Source organism: Corvus kubaryi, unplaced genomic scaffold (genome assembly GCF_017639235.1).
Source record: "Corvus kubaryi isolate FWS band 111438036 unplaced genomic scaffold, C.kubaryi_AGA036_p1.0 138, whole genome shotgun sequence".
NCBI classification, from domain to species: Eukaryota; Metazoa; Chordata; class Aves; order Passeriformes; family Corvidae; genus Corvus; species Corvus kubaryi.
The window spans coordinates 11,546,588-11,568,300 of NW_024580672.1; the positions used below are offsets into that span (position 1 = coordinate 11,546,588).

Below are 21,713 nucleotides of genomic sequence, written 5' to 3' on the forward strand. Positions count from 1 at the left end.
GCCTTGAGGACTGAGATCCCCTTTTACAAACCCATCCCCTGTTAACAGTACAAATATCTGTTTCCTGGCTCAACAATGTCTATGAAATGAGATCCTAGCATCCCAAAATAGGATAGATCTATCCCCAGAGCCCTCCATTCTGTCACTATCTCCTCTGCACATGGCCCCAAAGCCAGGCGTTTAGTGTCCACTATACTGTGTCTGTGACAGTCACCCCTCCACGACAACCACACCACTGGCTATTACACACAAGCTCCAAATACTCATCCTCTGGCACTTCTGATCTCTTCTGATCACTTCTGACCTGCAACACCAGATGAGAATCCAGAGGGAAACAGCCAGTGACCAGTCCTGGAAGTGTTTGGGACACTGGATTTAATTAAAAACCAAACTCCACTGAAATAACAATACCAATTAAATGTACTAGTAAGTGTTGGGCAAGCATTTCACATGCTGCCATAGTGTGAGGAAAGTCTGTCTCAGCTGCAGGGCCAGAGGTCTGAGGATCCCCAGGATCCTCACCAGGTAGTGAGGAATGCTGTCTGACCTCTACACACTGACCCTCCTTTCAGGGTATCTTATCTGCAAAACTTGTTACAGAGCAACACCACTTCTCGTATACAAGTGGAAAAGAGGAGAATTTCTGCTCCAGCATACTAATGACTTCAGCTTCTGTGTTACAGGGCCTTTTCTAATCAGGCAGGTATTGTCAGGCACTGCCACTGAAACATAACAAAAGGGAAACGCTAATGTTTTTCAAGCTATGCTGCTCTCCCTGTTAAAATAATTCATTACTTACCCAGGAAGGAATCTGAAATGTCATGTTTAAGTTTCACACCTGGGTGTTAACTACCCTCAGTTTTGACAGTGGAGTCAGACTGCTCAGCTCTGATGGGAGCCCAGACTCACACTTGGCTTGCACAGCCTGGCAGGGTGTTGTCACTTTGCACTGGAAATAAAGCTGAGGATTTTCTTTCCCATGAGAACTAGAAACCCTGCAGAGGCACCTGTACTGTGGGACCCTCTGTACACTCAGCTGGCTCAGCAATCCCAGGATTGGGGATGAGCACAGACCTCCAGATCCCCTTGCCTTGCATCTCTCTTTCCAAAGACACATCAAGTGTTACCTCAACTCCTGCCATGGCCACTGCAGGCATTTCACTTCACAATATCCTCACTGGATATGAAGGGAAAAACACTTCTATTTAAAGCTCTGCTGTGTCCAGCAGTGGTTTGGGTCGTCTCTGCCCACGTAAACACGTGTCCTGCCTGCAGGCAATGGAGTCGAGCACCTTTGGGCTGTGCTGACCTGGGAGCTCAGTGCCTGTAAACAAACTGACAAAGTGGTAAACGTGCCTGATTGCAACCACAAGAAATCCCAAATGAAACCCATGGGACGACTCATATGTTTTCAATTAGGAACACGGTGAACTTCTGACTTGCCATTTGTTTATGAACTCGGCTGAACTGTGACCATAAAGGGCTTGTCTACAGTCAAAATGAATTGAAAACCAAGTAGGAACAGGCTCCAGTCCTCTTGACTCCTGGGGTTTGATTTGAAGCACTAAACCATAAATAAAAATGCACATTATTATGGAAAGCAGAATTGCAACACTTCAATGTTTAAACTGACTTTTCATAATACTAAACAAAATGGGTAGCAACATTATGCTTTGTTTCTTTGAATTTTTAATTTTTCAGTCTAAATGAACAGAAAACTGCTGCCATATTGAGTATAATTTTCACTTACCCACAGAAATCTTTTCAAACACAGAAGTGACCTGTGCAGTAAGACTAGGCTTAGTGTTTAAGCACACTTCAATATTTAATGTGCCTTTTCTATTCCACTAAAAATTATGTATTTGTAGTGATCAGCAAACAATACCTTGATGAAACCTCCAGGTGCATCCCGGAATACTTTTGTATGCTTAACACACAAGCTGCTCTGCCCTGCATGAGCAGCCAGATCTTGCACAGCGCCTTTGTGCCCACGGATGTTTTTGACAGTAACTGAGGCAAGGGTCACTAATCACCAGAGGGTTGAATCTTTTGGATGTGAGCTTCAGTGGCTCCACGGCACCCTTTTGTGATGATGCCAAACACAGGCTCTGGGAGGAAACCAGCACTTCCCTACAGAGCAGCACCAGGGCTCTGCAGTCCCCAGCCACAGCAGAGCCCATAAAGCAGCGACGCTCCCACTGCAGCCTAAGAGCAGTGGAAAATTCCTTACCTCTAATGCTCCTGCAAACATCCCCAAGTGCACAGCACAGCTTTCGGCTCTAAAACCTCTAACCTGGAACTGTATCAGCTCCCTTTCTCCCGCTCTGCATGCTAACAGGGTATGTAAAGACAGGATCTGTTGTTGCTTCAAGAACTGACACAGCACTGGATGTGCAGCCTGGCTGTGAATTGCTGGGTCCACACTTCAGGTTGTTTTTAGTGCTGTGTTTCTACTTGCATTAAAAAAAAGTGTTGTTAAGTATCATCAGCTTTAACTCTTCCCAAAGCAGGCTTATTAGTGCTCTGATTGGTAAATTCCAGATATTTTTAGCTCTCTGCTGCTGTACTTTGTTTGCCTTCGATGTAACAAAGATTTGGGCTGTTTGAATATGCCTCAGAGGCTGGCAGAGCAGAGCTGTTGTGTTGGAAAGATTTCTTCTGCTGAATAAAAATGAATAGCTTGAGGTAAGAACAGCAGCACTGAGGTCACATTTTGCATGTTGAGAGAAGCAACTCAGACTCTGCAATTTAAGGAAACTTCAGCTTGTCTATTTTAATAGTTGGTATAACTTTCCTTTGCACTGGATTAGTATTTTAAAGATGACTACAGAGTCAGCTTTCTTTTACAGGAAATTTTTACAGTTTCCCTGACACAAGAAAATGTTTTCTGTGCTTAACAAGTGGCCTTCACAATTTACCTCTCTCAGATACAGCCCACTGTGAATTAAAATCCCATATGGGAAATATCCCTGCATTTCCATGGAAACAAACTACTGTGCCAAAATATGAGCTTAGTTCTTCAATGAAGACTTATGAACAGGGAAGAAATAGTTGCTTGGGCTTCAGGTTCAAACATAATTTGCTAGCATCTAGAAGTAAGAAGGAAATTACTCAAAGGCATAGTAGTCATTAATACAATATATCTAAGGCATTTTTTAGGTTTATCAGCATCCAAACAGATCCAGCTTCTTATTTTTCTCCATTTTCACTGAAGAGAGTAAGCCTCCAAGGCTATACATTTGTTTAACAGTGTGCACCTGGGCTTAGATACAGCACAAGTGCCCATGCTGGCAAGAAGCCACATAGAGAAGGTTTTCGGTAGCATGCTAAAATAAGGCATTCACAAAGCAATGGCACACATGTGATCTCAGAGTCAAAGCCTTCTGTACTCTCAGCTTTAGTTCCTCCTACAGAGTAAGCTGTTTGAGTCATCACAAGGGTATTTGCAACTTAATAGTACTTCTGTTGTGGTATTAAGATTACTAGATAAGGGGGTCGATTAGATTGAAAAATGCCTCCCTATTTTCCTCGTCCTGCCAGACGAGAACTCGCCTCGGTATACTAACAGCCTGCTGACCCAGCTTGGTGTTATCATCATGTTTTTAAGAGCAAGAAAACAGAATATAGCAGCTTTTGAAACTTTCCTTACACTGTGAAGAGTCGTTCTTTCAGCAGCTTCTGTTTATCACTCTGATTCTTCAAGACTCCACAGACAGCAGATTAGCAGTTTGTCAGTCAGTGATTTACTGGGACAGAGCAAGCAACACATGCTTTCTCCACTCCTCATTCCCAGCACCAGCATGTGAGATCCCACAGCTCCAGACCTCGTTTGCTCATTACACAGCTTTAAATGGTCAGGCTCTGAAGAGCAGCAACACAAAGAGAGCAGGGACAATAACCACTGCGCTGGTATTTGAAAAGACATCCAGCTCAAAGCATACTCGGAACAATTTGGCTTCTCCATCTGCCCTTAGCTTTAAAACACCAATGGCTAAACCAGCCTCTGAAATCTGCAAAATCTGCACCTGTCAAACTGGCAATGTGCAAATGTGAAAAGGCAGACAGCAGATGTGCAACCGTCAGGGCATCTCCCAGTCCTGGCTAGGACAGTTGGAAGGCTTCTCCTGTACATCTACTGATTCCTTTCTCCAACCACGACAATGTTTCTGTACGACACAAAGAACTGCATTATCCAGCAAACTGGGAAAGAAGCAAAACTGCTTAGTATCTCCCCAAAAAAGCCTCAAAGCCTGTAGTCCTTCCATCATGATGAAACTAAAGGCAAACGTGTACCCTAAGCAGGAGAGCCTCATTAGAACATTTACATTGGAGTTCAAGCACTAATGACCAGACAATAACAACACCTGAACTGACATTCAGATACGTTGTAGTTGTTTACATTACAAGTTCAGTAGTTTTTTTAAGTATTCAGTTCAATCTTTCATGTATAAAACTCCCACATTTATAATTTGTTTTTCATTTGTGCAATCCAGAAATTCTTTCATACAATTTCATTTGTCCCACTTCTCAGTTGTACAAACTGAAACACAGAAACCTGATAGACTCAGCTACAGTAAAAATAGTAGATGGATTGAAGAACCAGTTCTCAATTCTGCGGTCACCTTTCTCCCAGATCACATGCAGGAACAATCCAATTCTACCTTCTGGCTGAGTGTATCTTTTCCAGAGCCAACAGGTAAAGAAAAGCATTTCAAAAGTAAGATGAAGGTGGGAAAAATTTTCCTCTTCCAGATTGCAAGGATGGGTTTGACACAAACACCTGCCTGAGGAAGGGGCAAAACCTGTTTATGCATGTTGCACTTTGGATTAAGTTGGGAAAGACTAAAGCCGTCTTTCCCATGTGATGAGAAGGGAAATGCTACAAGCTGAAAGCATAAGCAATTTTGCAATAAAATCTTTGCAGTGCACCAATCCTTGGCATTAAATTGGCAATGTTTCCAGGACACAAGCTATATTCGAATCAGATTATGTTGCATTAATCACATTTGCACACAATAAACCTAGTATTTTTCAAGCCTCATTTCCCCTCCTTTTTTATTGAAACCGTTTTCAGCAGCCAATGATAATTTTATTATCAATTTCTGGAGAACACAGAAGCAGCAATGAATTAAGCACAGGAAAAGCATTCCAAATGAAAGCATCCTGTCTACTGATATTACCTCTTATCTACTTCAGAGACAGAAGATAAAACTTTCAACAAGGCCGTAACTTTCAGAGAAGAGTAGTCACAGAGGAATCTTTTCAAGCACAATTGAGTTTGTAATTCTTACTATCCCTCTCCATCTGCCAAAGGCCCAGTGTGAAATTACAGCCAGTTTGGGAACCCCACTGCTTTAGCTCTGCTCCTGTCAAGGGACATCTATCCATCACCTCATTGTGCAGCCTGTCCCATTTAAGAGCTAGTAATGCCAAGGCCTCCTGCATTATTTGGATCCAGATCTAATAATTAAGTGTAGCTCACAGTGAGTAGGAAGCAGCCAAATAAAATGCCGTGTGAAACCAATCTCTCTCTGCTGCATTTCCAATGGATGTCACTGACTCCTCAGGCTCAGGTGAGTGTCACAGTGAAGACCCTCCACTGACACACCTTTATCTTACTTTCTGCACTTAGCAGTAAACACAAAACAGAGAAGGCTGTGTATCTTTTGGATTGCATGCAACATTTTCCTTTACCAAAGCACGGGCAGTTTTGACAGTACTGGTGAAAAAAAGGCAGGCAGACCAGAAGTGTTAGTGACTGTTGATCTTCCAGCTGGATGAATAAGCAGTGATGAATCATTGAGATAATAAATGAAACTACTATTTAGCACACAACAAATAACTACGAAAGGACCTTCAATCTCTCTCATTTGAACAGGAATCATTCAGTAATTCTCAGTTCTGCCCTGACAGCGAATTCACCACGGCTGTAATGCCGTGGCTTCCCAAAGAGCAAGGGCACCGCAGGGAACCGGCAGGGCCTCGCTCCCAGGCTGGCAGGCAGCAAGGTCAGAGGTAGGGAATGAAGGGCTGTGTAACATCACAAAAACTTGTCTTAACCTCCACTAACAGCAAGGGCTGAAATAGCTGATGACTCTTGTTTGCTTTGTGACTCTTGTTTGTCGCTGCAAACTTTAAACAGCAACTACTTAACTAAGCACACAAACCACAGTCAAACCCTGCATTCTTCCTGCTCCTTCCACTTGCCTCCCATAACACCTAGCTTAAAAAAGCATTATTTTAGGTACTAAACATGCTTCCCAAACAGACTGAATAGGAAGGGGCCAGCCAGTTTCACACATATCAGAGACTTCAGAGCCTCTAGTACTAAAGTATCCAGAACGTTAACCTAGGGACATTTGGGAGTTTCCATACACGTAAGAGATCTTATTCACCCCATGAGAATACAACAACAATCCTTTATGGGAAAACAAGAAATCTAAAACCTGTGAGAGTTATTTCAATTTGCTTTCATTTTATTTTCCCAGCAGTCAAAATCAATTCTAGCTGTAATCACAGTGATTACAAATTCAGCTATTTAAGGTCCATCATTTCTCAGAAGAAAAAGCTAAAAGAAAGAGCTTCAGGCTCTTCAACACAAAAAGACTTTGTTTGCCCAACCCAACCATTAACATTAACAGTATTTCTCAATGCTATGCAAGGAAAGAGAGAAGCACAATCAGGGAACACAGGAGTTATTTACAAAAATTCGAAGTTTAACCTAATTTTGACTAGAAAGTGAACAAAACCACTGTGGAAATGCTGTATCAGACAGCCTTGAATTCTTCTAAATTCTGAGTTAAGTGGTTCTTTAATTTAATAACTCTAAGAAATGCTACTCTAAAAAATAACACATGAAATTGTACTTCATGTGCAGTGTAACATGATAATACTAAAACTGCTCTCAGCTGGCAAGCTGACATTCTCAGACATGCTGGTAGTAGAACACGATCACTGCAGCCTGTGCATGGTAGCTGTTACTACAGATTTCAAAATGGAAATGCCAGGTCCCTACCAAAATTAGATTATTCTAGACAGAAAAGATGGTTATTGTAAGTAAGTCTGTGTCCTTAAACTCGTAAGGTACAAGAATAAAACTGTCTCAAGCTTCTAAAGTTCAAAATACATGAAATGATTCTGACATCTCTGGTACTGAACCACCTCCTGAAGAAGACTTTTGGTGCTACCAGTGGTCATTGGTTTGGAAAGAAGAAAGAGAGACAAGAGACAGGAGTACTTCTTTACAAGACAGGTAATTCAATGTGTATCAAAATAACCATTCTTCTGAGATGTCAAATGTATGACTTCATCAGTCTATTTCTGATGTGACAGTTCACAACAGAAGGCAACGGCACACAGAGATTTTGGCAGGGTCAATGACTCTGCCTGCCTTCAATTGTTGAATAGGAAGATTGTGCTTGGGATATTTTAAAAAACTTTACAGAAAAGTGGCTTATGCCTGAAAGTACAAATGCAGAAAACTAGATGAGGAACTAATGACACTGGAGATGCTTCTGTTCTTTTCCTTGGCCTATTTACGTGTTTTGAATGGTCTCCAAAAGGCTTCTGCTCAGCATGCGCCATCTGGTATGCAGATACCATTTCCAGATGTTAAATTACACATAAACTGGCTTTTTACATTGTTTTTTTTTCTTCTTTTAATCAAGACAAGTAGCATGTCCATGTGAAAGAGTGGGTAAAGGATAACGACACCAGTCAGAAAACACAACAGGGTCTAATGAATGCACTAACTACAGCATATTACTGTAATACTTCACTTGTCCCACTTCTTCATTATCATTTCCAATTAATTTATTATAATTGTAATCATATTCTAACACTGCACTCTTTAAAGCCCCTGCAGTGAGTAAGTATTTTTGCTTGTATGCAAGCTATAAATAGCAAATAATGGTCAGATAATAAAAGCCCACATGGAGAGGAAAGGACAACTCTGAGACATAAGAAAATAAACAGGTAATTTCATATGTTAATTTCCAGTTTGAGTGGAAAAAGGGGAAATGGTACTTACCAGTCATGACACTTTTTATCTGCAAAAGGCTTTCCAACCTAATTACATTCTCACAACTCCTAGTAAAACGATCTGCAACTATTATCTCTGTTCTACCATGGAAGAAGTCACTGGACAGCAGCTTACCCCAGAGGGGTCCAGATTTCCAGTTTTCTGCTCAGACCACATTCCATTTCTTTTTCTGCCTCACACCCTGTCACTCAACTTCTCTGAATGCACTGACTTTGCCTGCTCAACTGGAGCACTGTGGTCTTCCAGCCTGGGAAGCACCAGGATTTTATGTCCCTGGTACTGCTTTAGGATGCTTGAAACATCCACATTTTTTTCCTTCCATCACACTAAGCATCATTTTGTGGGTAACAACACATTTGCTCTGTGTTTGTAGGACAAGCAACATTTGAGTAAAATGAACAGTGAGGACAGTGCTGAAGTTCTCCTTCTGTCAGGATGAAAATTAACAACAAACTTCATGCTCCACACCAGCCCCACTGGGATCACCTGGGTCCTTGGGAAGTGCTGCCACTTCCTTTGCAAAAGGCACAGAAGTTGTTTTTCTGTTACTGAAGCGAAACCCACAACTTTTTCTTTTCTTTTTTAAATTTTTTTTAAGCATTTATTCTTGAACAAGTGTTTTTCATGCACTCCTTAAAAGCACTGCCACAAGACTGTCACAGATGTGAAACACAAACAGAAAGCACGTGCCTGCAGTGATATCCAGCACAGATTAACAACGATATACTTCATGACTTAAAAAGTGGCAAGAACTTTAAACAGATGTATAAATAAGGTGTTGAACAACTAAACCTTTTATATGTAATGACTTCCTTGTGGATAAAAGAACACAAGGAACTGATCTAAATATAAACTGCAATTACCTGCCACAATCTCCAAAACTGCTCCTTGCAATTGAACCATGAACCTATGGAAACCTTCCTGCCCTTCACTTAGCCTCTGACCCCAGCTCTGACCTTCACACTGTCCCCAGCCACATTACTCATCTCTCATTCCTTCTCAGTACACAGTAACCAGATGACCATAGCTGACATACTGCATTAACCTATTATTAGGTGACCCTGACACTCTACCTCACATTTTCTCAGTTCATATACACAACAACTCTAAACTGAAATATTACTGGTGATAGGAACTTTTTATCCATAGCCTTGGAAGTGGTAATGAGAAAGAAGGCAGGATTGTACATGACATCTTCAGTTACAGCCCATGTGACACTATAACCTAGGAAAGTGGAAGTGAGCTTTTTATCTTTTCCTTCCTTAAAATACATAACATGAAAGTCTGACTATAAGGAAAATTGTAGTTTTATTTCCTCTCATCAAAAGTCTCAGGGAACTTGCCTGTTGAGTATCTAAAGATGGATAAGTCATGCAAATAATTTTATGAAACCGAAAGATCTTATGCAACCTCCCAAAGCTTATCTGTCATAAAGAATGGACAAAGCTTTCCAAATTAATTCATTCAGCTGACACAAGGCACTCCTCCTGCCATACCTCTTCTTGAAATGAGTCACTGATGTGGCTAACCCAGGAAGGGGAAAGAAGAAAACCTATTCAAAAATGACCCTCCCAGGACACAGGAGAACCTGCGGGCCAAAGGTGTAGCCTGCTACAAAGGACAAAAGAAATCACCCTGTTACTCAAAGCCAGGCATGCACAAGAGGCATTGTCAAAACACGGTGGAATCTAAGGAAGCAATTAGACTTATTAAGCTTTGGTTTTCTTCACACCCACAATCACTTGAAACTGTACTACAGTAACATGGCTTGTGACGAAATACAGCTTGCAGATAACAAGTTTAAGGGAAATACCTAAAATAAAAGTGCAACGAATAGTGAAAGATACATTTACTAATAGATGAAGCACCTGTTAACTGGAGTAGCCCCATCAGCTTTTTGCTGGTTTTTGCTCAGCAAGAAGCAATATTCCAAACTAAGTCAGTATTCAAAACAATTAAGATACTCACCAGCAAGTGTATAGTCCATATCAAAACCAAAGCACTTTATCTTTTCCATGGCTAAACTTCTGTTTACAAAGACCCTGAAAAGAGAGAAGAAATATCACCACAGGTACGAGCACTTTCAAAATACTCACATTTTAGAACAAACACGTTCTGCCACTGTCAGGATGTCTGGCTTTCATGGATCAAGATCAGCAAATATACCTGAAAACAGAGGCAAGTCTCATTTTCTGCAAGTTCTCCTGAAGCAAAGCCATGACTTTGCAGAGTTATTCTAATTATTGGTATGCTGTCCAAAGACATACACGCATGCATGCACACACACACGGCCTTGCATGTGACCTGCAAAAATTCCTAAGAATAGAAGTGCAAAATCTCCTGAAGCAGAATTCAGACCTCAAAGGACATGAAACTGGAAGCAGTAGATACAAAGCAATATAATTTGCTTGATTAAAACAAATTATTACTAAGAAGTAACAAGGAAAATAAAATACAATAATATTTCTGTGAATAAATTCACAGCACTTGACTCCTCTTTGGAACTATATCTGGAAATTCAAAGCAAACCCAAACAGATCCATTTTCACATTTTCACCAACACCGTTAAAAACATTTAATAAAGCTCTGAAAAAGAGCAACTGAGAAAAATTTTCATACACAATACATGCCATTTCTATTGTGAAATTTTTTCTTTTTATTTATAACTCCTCTGAAACTTGCCAACTGCTATTTTGAAAATTCCACTTTTACCATTAATGCTGATTACAAAGAGAATTTAGGCTGAATACTTCCAGGCCCTTTTAGATGACAACATTAATACATGATATCAAATTTAGTTCCAGTAAATAACACGGTAAAGAAATAGGTCAGAGAATACAACCAAAGCTTTTCTTGCTTCCTGTTCCAACTACGACAGTAACTAAGCTGCTTATGTTTCCCCAGAACTTTAAAGCATAAAGCAGATCTGCAATTCAACAGGACTTCTCTTCACTGACTGCCTTATCTGAACTTTAAAAATGAGAGTCAGAACTTGTCTGTGGGAGGGAAGCCGAGCTTTTCAACACCCATCTCAGACCGAAATCCCATGCACTGCTTGTGCTGTGATGCCAAGACAAAACTCTCCCGTATGAGAAAAGTCCCAGAGCCTTCCCTTGTACTCTGATTTCAGCATGTGAAAATTCTCCAAACATTCAATAAGCACACTGCCCTCAGCACAGTGATTATCCTCCTAGGACACGGAATTGGCAGTGCTGCTGGGTCGGAGGCGCGGCACAGGGACAGCGAGACACAATGGAGACGGCAAGTGCAGAGCCGAGCTCTCGTACACTCGGAAAGGCTGGAAGGAGCCACGGGGAGATCCCGCTCCGCACACACGTTCCGGGCAGGTGGCCGGCATAACGCGCCCATTCCACCAGCCCTGTCAATCCGCCACAGCCCGGATTCTAACAGCAAACTGCTCACACCAGGCTGCTGTGCAGTCCTCTTACCTCATCTCTCACCGACGTGCTCCTTGTTCAGTTCCCAGCAGTCTGATTCATCTACTTGTCTGAATCACATTACAGAATTCCTTTAAAGCTTCCCTGGTACCCGTGCAATTTTGCTTGGATCTGATTTGACTTCAGAAGATCATTATGTCTGAACCAAGCCTTAACGTAGGGTATATCTTCTTGGACAGTGTTCTAGAAAACACATCTGTGGCTAATTTAACCAGTCACTGGATATTGTTGTTGTTCCACACAAATCCACTTGGAATACAGTTTCTCTGGCAGTAGTATCCTTTCCCCCTAACCTTGCACACTCTCTCTGGGAGTCACTGTTTCCTGGCAAGGTGCCTGCCTTTGACAATGGGGCTTGTCACTAAGGGGCCTTGAAGGTTGTAGATGATGCTCCTTTCTGATAGATTTATGTATTACCTAAAGAAGACAAAGTGATGGGATGGACACTGGAAACTGGTAAAGAAATGCCTTTTGGAAATATGAGATGGGCTCGTAACTCACTAAAATTCTCTCCTGAAATAGCCAGCTTTTGAGTAGGTGGAGCAAATTATCCAAAACTGCAGTTTAAATCTGTGTTTGTCTTCTAACATCGAGACAGCTCTGATTTACAAGAGACCAGTGTGAAGCGCTGTTTAGTACTAAATACAGTCTGATATTTTGTATAATGCATATGATTACGTTCTGCTGCTGCTGCCAGGAAACATTATTTATTAGCTAATTCAAGCACATATTTGATTTCTGATCTTATGTTTGTGCAGCTTTAAGAAGGAATAACATACCTCCAGGAGACACTAGCAACACTTTCTGTCTAACCTGCAGAGTCCAGTTCTGCTCTTGTATTTAGGCTTAATCCCTGCAGCAGTTTTCTGACTGTCTGAAGAGGACAGGAGTAAGAAGGGAAATTTAAAGAAGATCATTTCAGAACTGCAACATTTGGTAAATTTCCCAAACGAGGACAAAACCCCCAAATACTAAGACACAGCTGAATGCACTTATAAACAGGGTAATAAGACAGTGCCTGTGAGAGGCAGAAACAATGGAGCTGTGACCCAAGAGATCTGTTCCAGTCCAGCCGGCCTGTATCTAGACGATGATGACACCGAACTCACCAAAAACTGTGGAAAGATCTCTAAATCTCTGACAGATTGTCATCCCTTGCTTTTGTAGTATTTACAAACTGAACCCAAAACCAACATCCCTTGATACTGGAGATCTGGAAAAGTTTTCTAAACAACAAAACAAACAGCACCCATAAGTATATTTTTGTTCCAAAGTAAGTCTTTCGACTGAAACATGAAAATTACCATAGCAGCACCCTTTGGTAACAGCCGGTGAAGATGTCTCTTTCTCCACCAATTTGCACTTATTGCCTGTGACCTACAAACTGCACTGGCAGGGTCTAATCACACCCCAACCTGGCAGATTTCAAGGCATCCTACCAACTGATCTGATGTGGTAATTACTTCACCCACCAGTGCTGCAGTGAGACAGAGCAAATATTTTAAAAAGCTAAAGAAGGCTATTACACAACATATTCAGGACAGGAAATGAGAACACTTTAATCAATTCAAACTTGCATATGCCTTAGCAGATTAAATGCAGACTAAAGAGTGGCAAAAAAAAAAAAAAAAAAGAACCAATTTCACTCCTCTTGTGAAAGCCCAGGGAGATATTGGTTTATTTTGTAGGCACTCAGGACCTCAACTTTAAATCCTGATATAGAAATCTCCCATGAACAGTCTCCCCTAGACACAAGGGAGTAAGTAGGTACTTACAAATATTTACTCCCAGAAACTGACCAGCTTAATTCAGGGTTTTATTCAACGTAGTAAGTATCTGCAGTGTCCTAGAAACTGAAATTAAAAGCGGGAGATTAAATCTCTAGGACAGTTTCTGAGAAGAGCCAGGTGCTTCCCAGAAGCTGCAGACTTAGCCCATTTCAAAGCTGTTCTTAAATTGTAATTGAAGGTACACTCGGCCTGACTACAAGAATACTGACCAAATCATAGAACCTCAGGATAGTCTGGGTTAGAATGGACCTTAAAGATCATCACATTCCAAGCCCCTGCCATGGGCAGGGATACCTTCCACCAGATCAGGTTGCTCCAAGCCCCAGCCAACCTGACATTGTGTTTGTTAGCTACAAACACAAAAAGGTAACATCTCCTCAGAAGAAATGTTACAGAGAAATGACAAGAGTTGTTTTAATGACTATAAAGCAAGAGCAACCTGAGGGCCCTAAGAACCTCAACCACCTGAGGGAAAAGATCCTCTGGTCTTGAAAGAAAAGGATGAAACAACAAGTTTTTTACAGCTCATCCAGATGAACAAAAATCAAAGAAGCTTCCAGACTACAAACAGTAGAAACAATGTCAGAATAAGAGGAAAACTACAATGATCTAACATTTTTAAGCAAGCAAGTTTTAATGTAGAATAATTTCTCCACTTGCCAGAATCAGAAGAAATCACACTCTCCCTTCCCCTGAATTTGGTTTTTTCCATTCAGAAAATAGTCACTTTAACTGGGAGCACTGGAGTTAAAATTTAAGCTGATCTAAAAACCCAACAGCACTGGGCAGTAAGACAAAACAAACTGTAGGCACAGCAGGAGAACACCCTCTGCATTCCTCGTGCTGAGAGGCAGAGGTGGGTATTGCCTAAACCCAGCTCCACACCTGCATGCACCCAGAGCATCTCCCTAAACAGGACACTGCCTTTCTCTTGCCTTCATCCTTTCCTCCTGATGAAAACCCAAGCTTTACATTTCTGCTCTGAGGAATATCCCTGTGAGTCTCCTGCATTTTGGACTCCCTGTGCAGTGTGGCTGAAGCAACACGCGGTGTGGAGCATGTGGGGAAGGCAGCTGAGGGACCATATTCCAGCTCCATGGGCTCCCTGAGCACAGCTGGGATTGGGGGAGCAGCACCTGGACTTGGGGTGGCTTAGCCTGGCACAGATCCCCACCTTTGGAAAACTGGACTTGAAGAGCTGTTTTATGGAAACCTTGAAGCATGCTTCCTCTCAAATGAGCTCCTCCTCAAAAATTAAACCCTGCAGCTTGGCCTCAGCAGACAGCTCTCAATGATGACAGTGTTTATTTTCTTTTTGAGCTCTATGAATTGTGCAGGGTAAGAGAAAAACGTGTTGTATTGCAAGGAAGAAGGAACTGCTGAGCATGCATAAAGAGAGTCACAGACCCCTGATAGCCTCAACTCTGCAATTCATAGTCCTTTATATTTCCACAAGAGAACTGATCTTGGTTTTGTTACTGTTCTTGTCAATCAATTCTGAAGCAGGAACCTAAATCCCAACTCTTCTCAAGTAACACTGGAGAGGAGCAAACACAGAGAGGGAGAAATGTTTTTATTTTATTTTATTTGTGCAAAATCTCTAAATAATTGTGTGCCCTGAATGAAATTTGTGTGTATAAGAGTCTTGTAGTTTGACCAACAAAACAAACAAAATGCACAGAACCTTACAATTAAGGAGGAACTTGGCACATGGCTCACAATTCCTCATAGTGAGAAAATGAAAGTGAACAATGTGAGGCAAGGTTTCTGGAACAGAGCACTTTATAATAATTTTCCAAATGTTTCCAGAAATGCCTTGCAGCAATTAGCATTTTTCTGGGCAGTATGTTTCACTGGAAACTAAATAAATACAAAGAAAATTGCAACAGAGCTGAGCAGAACAGCAAATACAGTGGGAGCTGGCTAAGCATGATCTACACATGTGTTTAAAAAAGCCTGTGGTGGACAGTTGGGCTTGAGCCAACCACAAAACGGGGACTAACTAGCCAGAAGGCCCAGATTCCTGCTTACTCAGGGTTTAGGAACTCTGGTTAATCTTCACTTCATGGACAATTTCCATTTTTTAATACGCTAGAGAGTTAAAAAGAAATAATGGGAACTAAATGGATTAGCTTTTAATAGTCTCCCATGCCCAAGTTCCCTGTGGCCTCTTTAAAAAGGCAAATAATGAAATAAACCCCCCTCTACTGTTACAACAACTCGATGTTCTCAGTATGACCAGCTAGTCCCCAGATGTGGTCTGCCTGGGGACTTGTGTCACCACATGACATCACAGTTCTGGTCACAGGTGACTTCCACCAGCAGCAGTGAACTCCCCCACTGACCATATTCATCTGGCACAAAGCATGTGAGCAATCTAAAGAAGTTACTACCATATTATCAAAATGTCTCATCTTTGGGTGCTGGATGTTTTGGTAGCTGCCTTAGAGAAGAAATACACTGCTTTAAATTTTTAAAACCAATTAAATAGTTATTTTGCTAAGTCTGGCCTCTTTAGGCAGGTATTGACCATTCCATATATTATTTTTTATCATATCATTTTGGTCTTATTTTTTAATTCTAGATTTTCAGAGTTATATTTTATTCCTTCTCCAACCAAAGATGAATATTCTGAATATTTGTAATCGTATTTAGAGATAGTATTTGGTCTTGAGATAACTTTAGGGGATGAAACAGTATCAGACTGGAAATAAAAGACAGGCATAAAAATTCCCTGGCCACTTCTAGTAACATTTCCAGCACAAAGCCCAACAATTTCACGAGTCTAACTGTACTTGCACAATTATAGTGACATAAAACTGGAAAATCCAGTAATGACTGGAACTTCAAAGCATGATGAGGCTGTATCCAAAAACACAACCAAGAGCACTTCCCCCTGAAATTCAGCAGGAATCCGATGCAAAGAGATAGCCTTGGCCATTTCTGTTTTCATTGTTTGGGTTTTCTTCCCAGGCAACAGCAAAGTGCCAAGAAGCTCACATATGGATTCCATCCCAAAATAACACTCGTCGGCTCCCTGAAACTATTAAAGCTAAGGCTCATGGGACATTTACAATGCAATTTCTTTATTATTAATTTGGCAAGTGTAGTGCTTTTTAGTAAGCTCACCCATTCTGCAGGCTCGACACTCCCTCTCCCTCCTCCAATGTCTAAAGCACTAAAACAAACCAGAGAGAGCCACAGGCGGCCCTCTGTCACACACATGCCACCACACAGGTCCAGGGAGGCTGCTCGGACACACGAGGACAGACCACGGCCAACAGAGCCTCCAGAGCCACCCAGTACATGGAAACACCACACATCACCTGTCCAAATGTGTCTGAGGAAAAGAGCACTTTCAGACTGGTACAGATTTGTTCTAATTTTCCACCACAATGAACTGACCATTTTGAAGCGACTTTAAATATAGCCACCCAAACAGATGAACAGTTTCTAGTCTCACAGCCTTGTTTATACAACACTTCCACCTGTTTGCAATCACTGATGATCCAGTAACAATAAAGCAAAGAAACAAGATTAGCAGTGAATAGCCCAAAGTCTACAAATTTGAACAAGCTAAAGTACATCTTTAATCCATGAAATCAAAACAACCAATTGGCAATCCTTTTGCTTTGTCATTATTAAAGTATATACAATTTTTTAATCCAGGATCTCAGTGTAAAGTAACAGCTAAAATCACTTATATCACCACCATAAGGTGCTCTGAAAGCAAACCGAAGTACAAAACTATGAAGCTACTTATTCAATACTCTATCAGCAGTCAGCAGGAGAATTAGGATTAGGAATCATGATGCCACATGCCCTGCACTAGCCAGTAAACAAGAGAGCAAGAAAAAAGCCCAACAATTAAAACAACAACAGAAACCCCACATTCAGGATGAGAAGTCTCAAATTATTCTGATGCAAAATGGTAGAAGCATCCCAAAGCCAGTATGTTTAACAAAAAGGCCATTTCAGCCTTACTGCTCTGTTAAGCCAAAACCACAGATAAATAAATATAAGTGCAAATACCTGTTTCCGGGATCTTGGTAACTGTCAGTAACAAGAGTGGATGGAACACCAACTTTTTCCATTATTTGCTTTAACTAGATGTGGTTGCTATTTAAACCCTAAAGAGCTATGTGAGATAATCCAGAGGGTGCCTAGAAGTGCTCACTCCAAGTTAAAAAATAGACACTAGGGCAATTTGGTGGCTCAGAGTCAACCTAGTTCTTGCCTAATTACAATCACATTAAATGACAGTACTCCTCCAGAACAAATGATCTAGTGATTATCCTCTACCCGGAAAAGTCAACAAGCAGCACACGAGGGAGGTGGCCTCACAACCACACACACCAAGGAAAGCCTCCCAAGAACTACACAGCCATTTTATCTCCAAATTAAAATGTGTGCTGCCAATAGCACAGTAATGCAGGATCCTCTTACCAGTGACCTCTGCTAGAGAATGAGTAACATGTAGCTTGTATATTAATTCATCTTCAGACCTCACCTCCGACAGGTGCCAGCAGTGTTGAGCAACAAGGTCTGACAGCAACACCAGCTAACGAAGAGCTTCCATTAAAGCTGTCAGAAATAACCTGAAGATAAAACCCCACCACTTCTCCAACCCAACAGATTTTTCTGATTCTATAGCTATAAAAATTTGATTCTGAACATTCTTGCCCATGTCTTGCCCATGGCAAGACAATCCAGATATGATTACGATATAGTCATCATACTCTGAGTCAGTATGCACTACACCAGTTAAACCAGTCTCAACTGGGACTTCTGCCAACAATTATTATATGTTGAACATCCATCCATCAATTACGATACAATTAGAAGTGCAGCACCTGAAAAAACACATTCTAAGTAAGAATGACTACAGTAAATTATGACTATTAGAATGGCATCTTCAGAGATAATTTTAAAAAATGTTTTTTAAAGTTTCATGGCCACAAGAACATTTATATATCTTTTTTAAGGTAAACTATTCTGCTTTTGGAAACTTTTCCCCTTATTTCATCTGAATTCATTTACAATTCAAGCATATCCAATCTGGTGTACCTCATGAGAACGAGAATGTTAAATTGATTGGTCTAGGTATCTCCACTGGTATTTCAGTAAGCATGAAGCAAACAAACAGTGAAACAAGTTTTTTAGATTTCACACTTCAGAAAACTAGGCATTACTAGCAGCATTTAGAAAATCCCAAGGAACGACTTTGAGCTCAACTAGGCTTTCAACATAGGTTACAAAAACTAGTCCCACTTACGCTCATCTGTAAATGTGGTGCAGCTGCCAAGCTCCTCCAGCCTTTCAGATTGGGCCCATAAAATAGCTTTGGCTGGCTTTAAGGTAACAAAAAAGTAAAAGGTTTAAATTCAGGGCTCTTACTGGTTTTGTTTCTAAGTCACTTTAGATTCATGTTTTCAAGGATTTTTCATTTAGTCGCTGGAGTAAGAAAAAAAAAGAGAAAAAAGACTGAAAGAAAACAAAGAGAAGAAAAATAAGAAAGAGAAAGAAAATAACCTTGACAATCAGACCTTGTATTTTCTATTTCTCTTTTTCACAAAATTTGCAGTGCTTCAGCAATATCCAAGAGTCAGAGCATACCTGGACCCTAGTGAAACAAATTTACATCCTACAGCTCATGGCAGTGACCAGCACACATATTCCGCACCTGAAGCATTAATAAAACACTAAAAAATATAATATCAAACACCAAGGGGAAATAACTTCAGTCATACTCTATCGTGTTAAGTTTGCACTTTTTAAAGTAACATCACATCTGTTAACACTGTGACCACGAAAAGCACCAGAAATAGAAATCTGACAACACTGCCTCTGGAACGAGGTTGTTTCAGATTCTCACAATACTGGATTATCAAAATAACTCCCATGAAACTGGTATACCAAAGCCATTAATAGCACAGATTTATACTACAGTCTTGGCATCAGGTTCTCTCATTCTCTCCCATTCCCTCCCTCTCTCTCTCTCCTTGAAAGAGGATAGCAATTCCAAAACAAAAATGTGCCTCCCCTTAATGTATTTCCTATGTTGTGCTTTCCATGAAAATCTGAGATGGTAGCAGCATTTCTGCTCAGTACGTTTTGTATAAGACATTTCTAGATTCTAAAAACAGGTACTTAAACTTTACCAGACTTATTTTGGACTACCAGATCCCAGCTCCTAGTGGGAAACCCCCCTTTATATGACTGCACTCTCCTCTTCCATAAGGAAATTCTTTCTGAAAGTAAGGATTTCTTACACAAGTAAGGGTAAACATGATGAGAACTTGAATGTATGAGCTCTTAAAGACAAGCACGACTTCCTTTGGAAACTGTACAACACCTAGCAAACTGTCAGCACTTAACCATAACAAATGTTAAGGAAATACTTAGAAAAAAAATATAAGCATTACTTTGACTTGATTTCCATCAGCCTGAATCAGGATTAACACAGCTGAAGTTTTAAGTAAATGTATGACACAAAGGTAAACCTGTCAATGACTGCAACAAGGTGAAGATTTTTGAAGGGAATGGTATAAAATCCCTCTCTTTTTACATGCTATATATAGTTGCATTCATTAAATGCTTCCATATCTGACAAACCAGCTGACAGAGAGATTCAAATAATGCCACCACTTAAGACATGTTGCTCAAACATATTCATTGGAAATTGGAAAGCTTTGGAAACACATCACAGGATCCATGACTTAGCCCTGGACACTGCAACTTGGACAACCTGGCCTATCATATGATGCACTAAGGCGTTTTTCTCAAATTAGATTCCATTTGGAGAATCAAAAGATATCTAACACTTCCAAAGCACTTCCCCAGAAATACCACCAATGTGAATCACAAATGCAACGTGGCATTTAAGCATGAGGTTGAGAAACTTGACTTCTTTTTCTGTTTCTACATCAGACATACATTTCCCCTTCTGCTGAATATCCTCTGATCATCACACTGTATGACTTCTCAAAATAACCAAGCTAAACTTTGAAGATACACCTCCCACAAACAGAATACTGACAATTACTAGATGCTGTTGTTTTTAACTCTGTAACAGTCCAGACATCTGGTAAGGATACAGACTTCATCCGTCTTTTATGCTCTATGCTTGGAACCTTGAGAGCTCTAGACTAAATTCTTGGCTCAACCAAACCTCCAATGGGATCTTGTAAAAACAACCTAGTGCCTGCACTTTGATTCCCAAACTATAAAGTAAGAGTGATAACATTCCTTTTATTTTGAACTCTATCTTCTTCACTTACTGTAATTGTTTTACAGCAAAGGTGGTTTTAGATACACCTATCAGTGAAAAGGCTGGGCCCTTGCCTAGTGCTCCTGCGTGCTCCTGTGGTCACACAATTAATCACACTAGATCCCACTTGATTTCCTCCTTTTTTGTATTTGTGCATTCCAGTGTCTGAGGCTCTGCTTTCCCAGTGTGCACTGCAATAATTATTATAAAACCCCTGCCACTGAGTATTTATTGACTTGAAAGCTTCTATCCAAAATGTGACTTTGATTAATCTCTTGACTGCATTAAGAAGCATATCCTCTCTTGCTCTAGTACATGTATCTCAACTCAGCTGTTTGCAAACTCCTGCAGGCCAATACTGTGCCATCTTCTAAGCTCTCTTCTACCAACACTTCTACAAGGAAGGTAAGAACAACCTTCATGTTTTACCAACAAGCAAAAACAAAAAAAAACCAAGAAATGTGGGGGTTATGCTTGGTTTTGGAGCTGCACGGACAGCTTACCGGTGATAGGCTTCCCGGCGGTACTTTTTCAGAGCATGCCCATCCATGTTTGCAGGGAGATCTGCTGCATTCTGGAGTCGGTCGCTCCATGAAGTTGTCATCTTCAAAGGCTTACTTATTTCTGAAAGAGATAGAGATAGGAAAGAAAAGCTTGCTTAAGTTCAAGGTTTGTTTCACCAGAAAGTTGCCTCTTTCCTGGTATGATGGAACTCCTGTGCCACTCAGGAAGTCTTGCAAAGTACCAGTGGAATGATCTGAATTTGCAGGTTAAGTAAGATGCTGCTCTTTGAGATGTTGAAACAGAGAGCTGGGAAGGCTGTTCTACATGGCTGCAAAGATATTTCTATCCACTGAGGTGAAAATGCCATTACAAACAGAGACCTTGTTTTCATTGCTGAAAAAGGGTATTTTTTGATGCTAGAGTTATCAATATGCATTAGCTGTAGGTGATGGAAAACCTACCCTCAATACATGAGATAAATTCAGCAGTGTAAACCCTACAATCCCCACTGGGACTGACCTTACCATTTTTACCACAGAGTGAAAACAAAGAGCCTTGTCCTTGGCCATTTGATCTCTAAGCAAAGACAAAGCTTCAAACTGATGCTAAATTAGCAGAAACAATTGGAAGGAAAGTAGAAAGATGATCCT

The 21,713-nt window shown here is 40.7% G+C and overlaps 1 protein-coding gene across 4 annotated transcripts in view; it reads right to left on the minus strand.

Annotated features, from left to right (window-relative positions):
• Nucleotides 1-21,713, minus strand: part of NT5C2 (5'-nucleotidase, cytosolic II) — a 53,249-nt gene that overhangs the window by 20,902 nt on the left and 10,634 nt on the right. Inside the window, exons 2-3 of one of the 4 annotated variants that reach the window (XM_042019234.1) lie at nucleotides 21,063-21,183; nucleotides 10,010-10,083 (exon numbers count right to left, since the gene is read on the minus strand). In XM_042019234.1, coding sequence (XP_041875168.1) covers nucleotides 10,010-10,083; nucleotides 21,063-21,163 — 175 coding nt within the window. In that variant the 5' untranslated portion in view covers nucleotides 21,164-21,183. Of the gene's footprint in view, nucleotides 1-10,009; nucleotides 10,084-10,207; nucleotides 10,277-11,490; nucleotides 11,616-17,321; nucleotides 17,405-21,062; nucleotides 21,184-21,713 lie in introns of those variants that run through there. The other 3 variants (XM_042019235.1, XM_042019237.1, XM_042019236.1) reach the window with 3 other exon arrangements.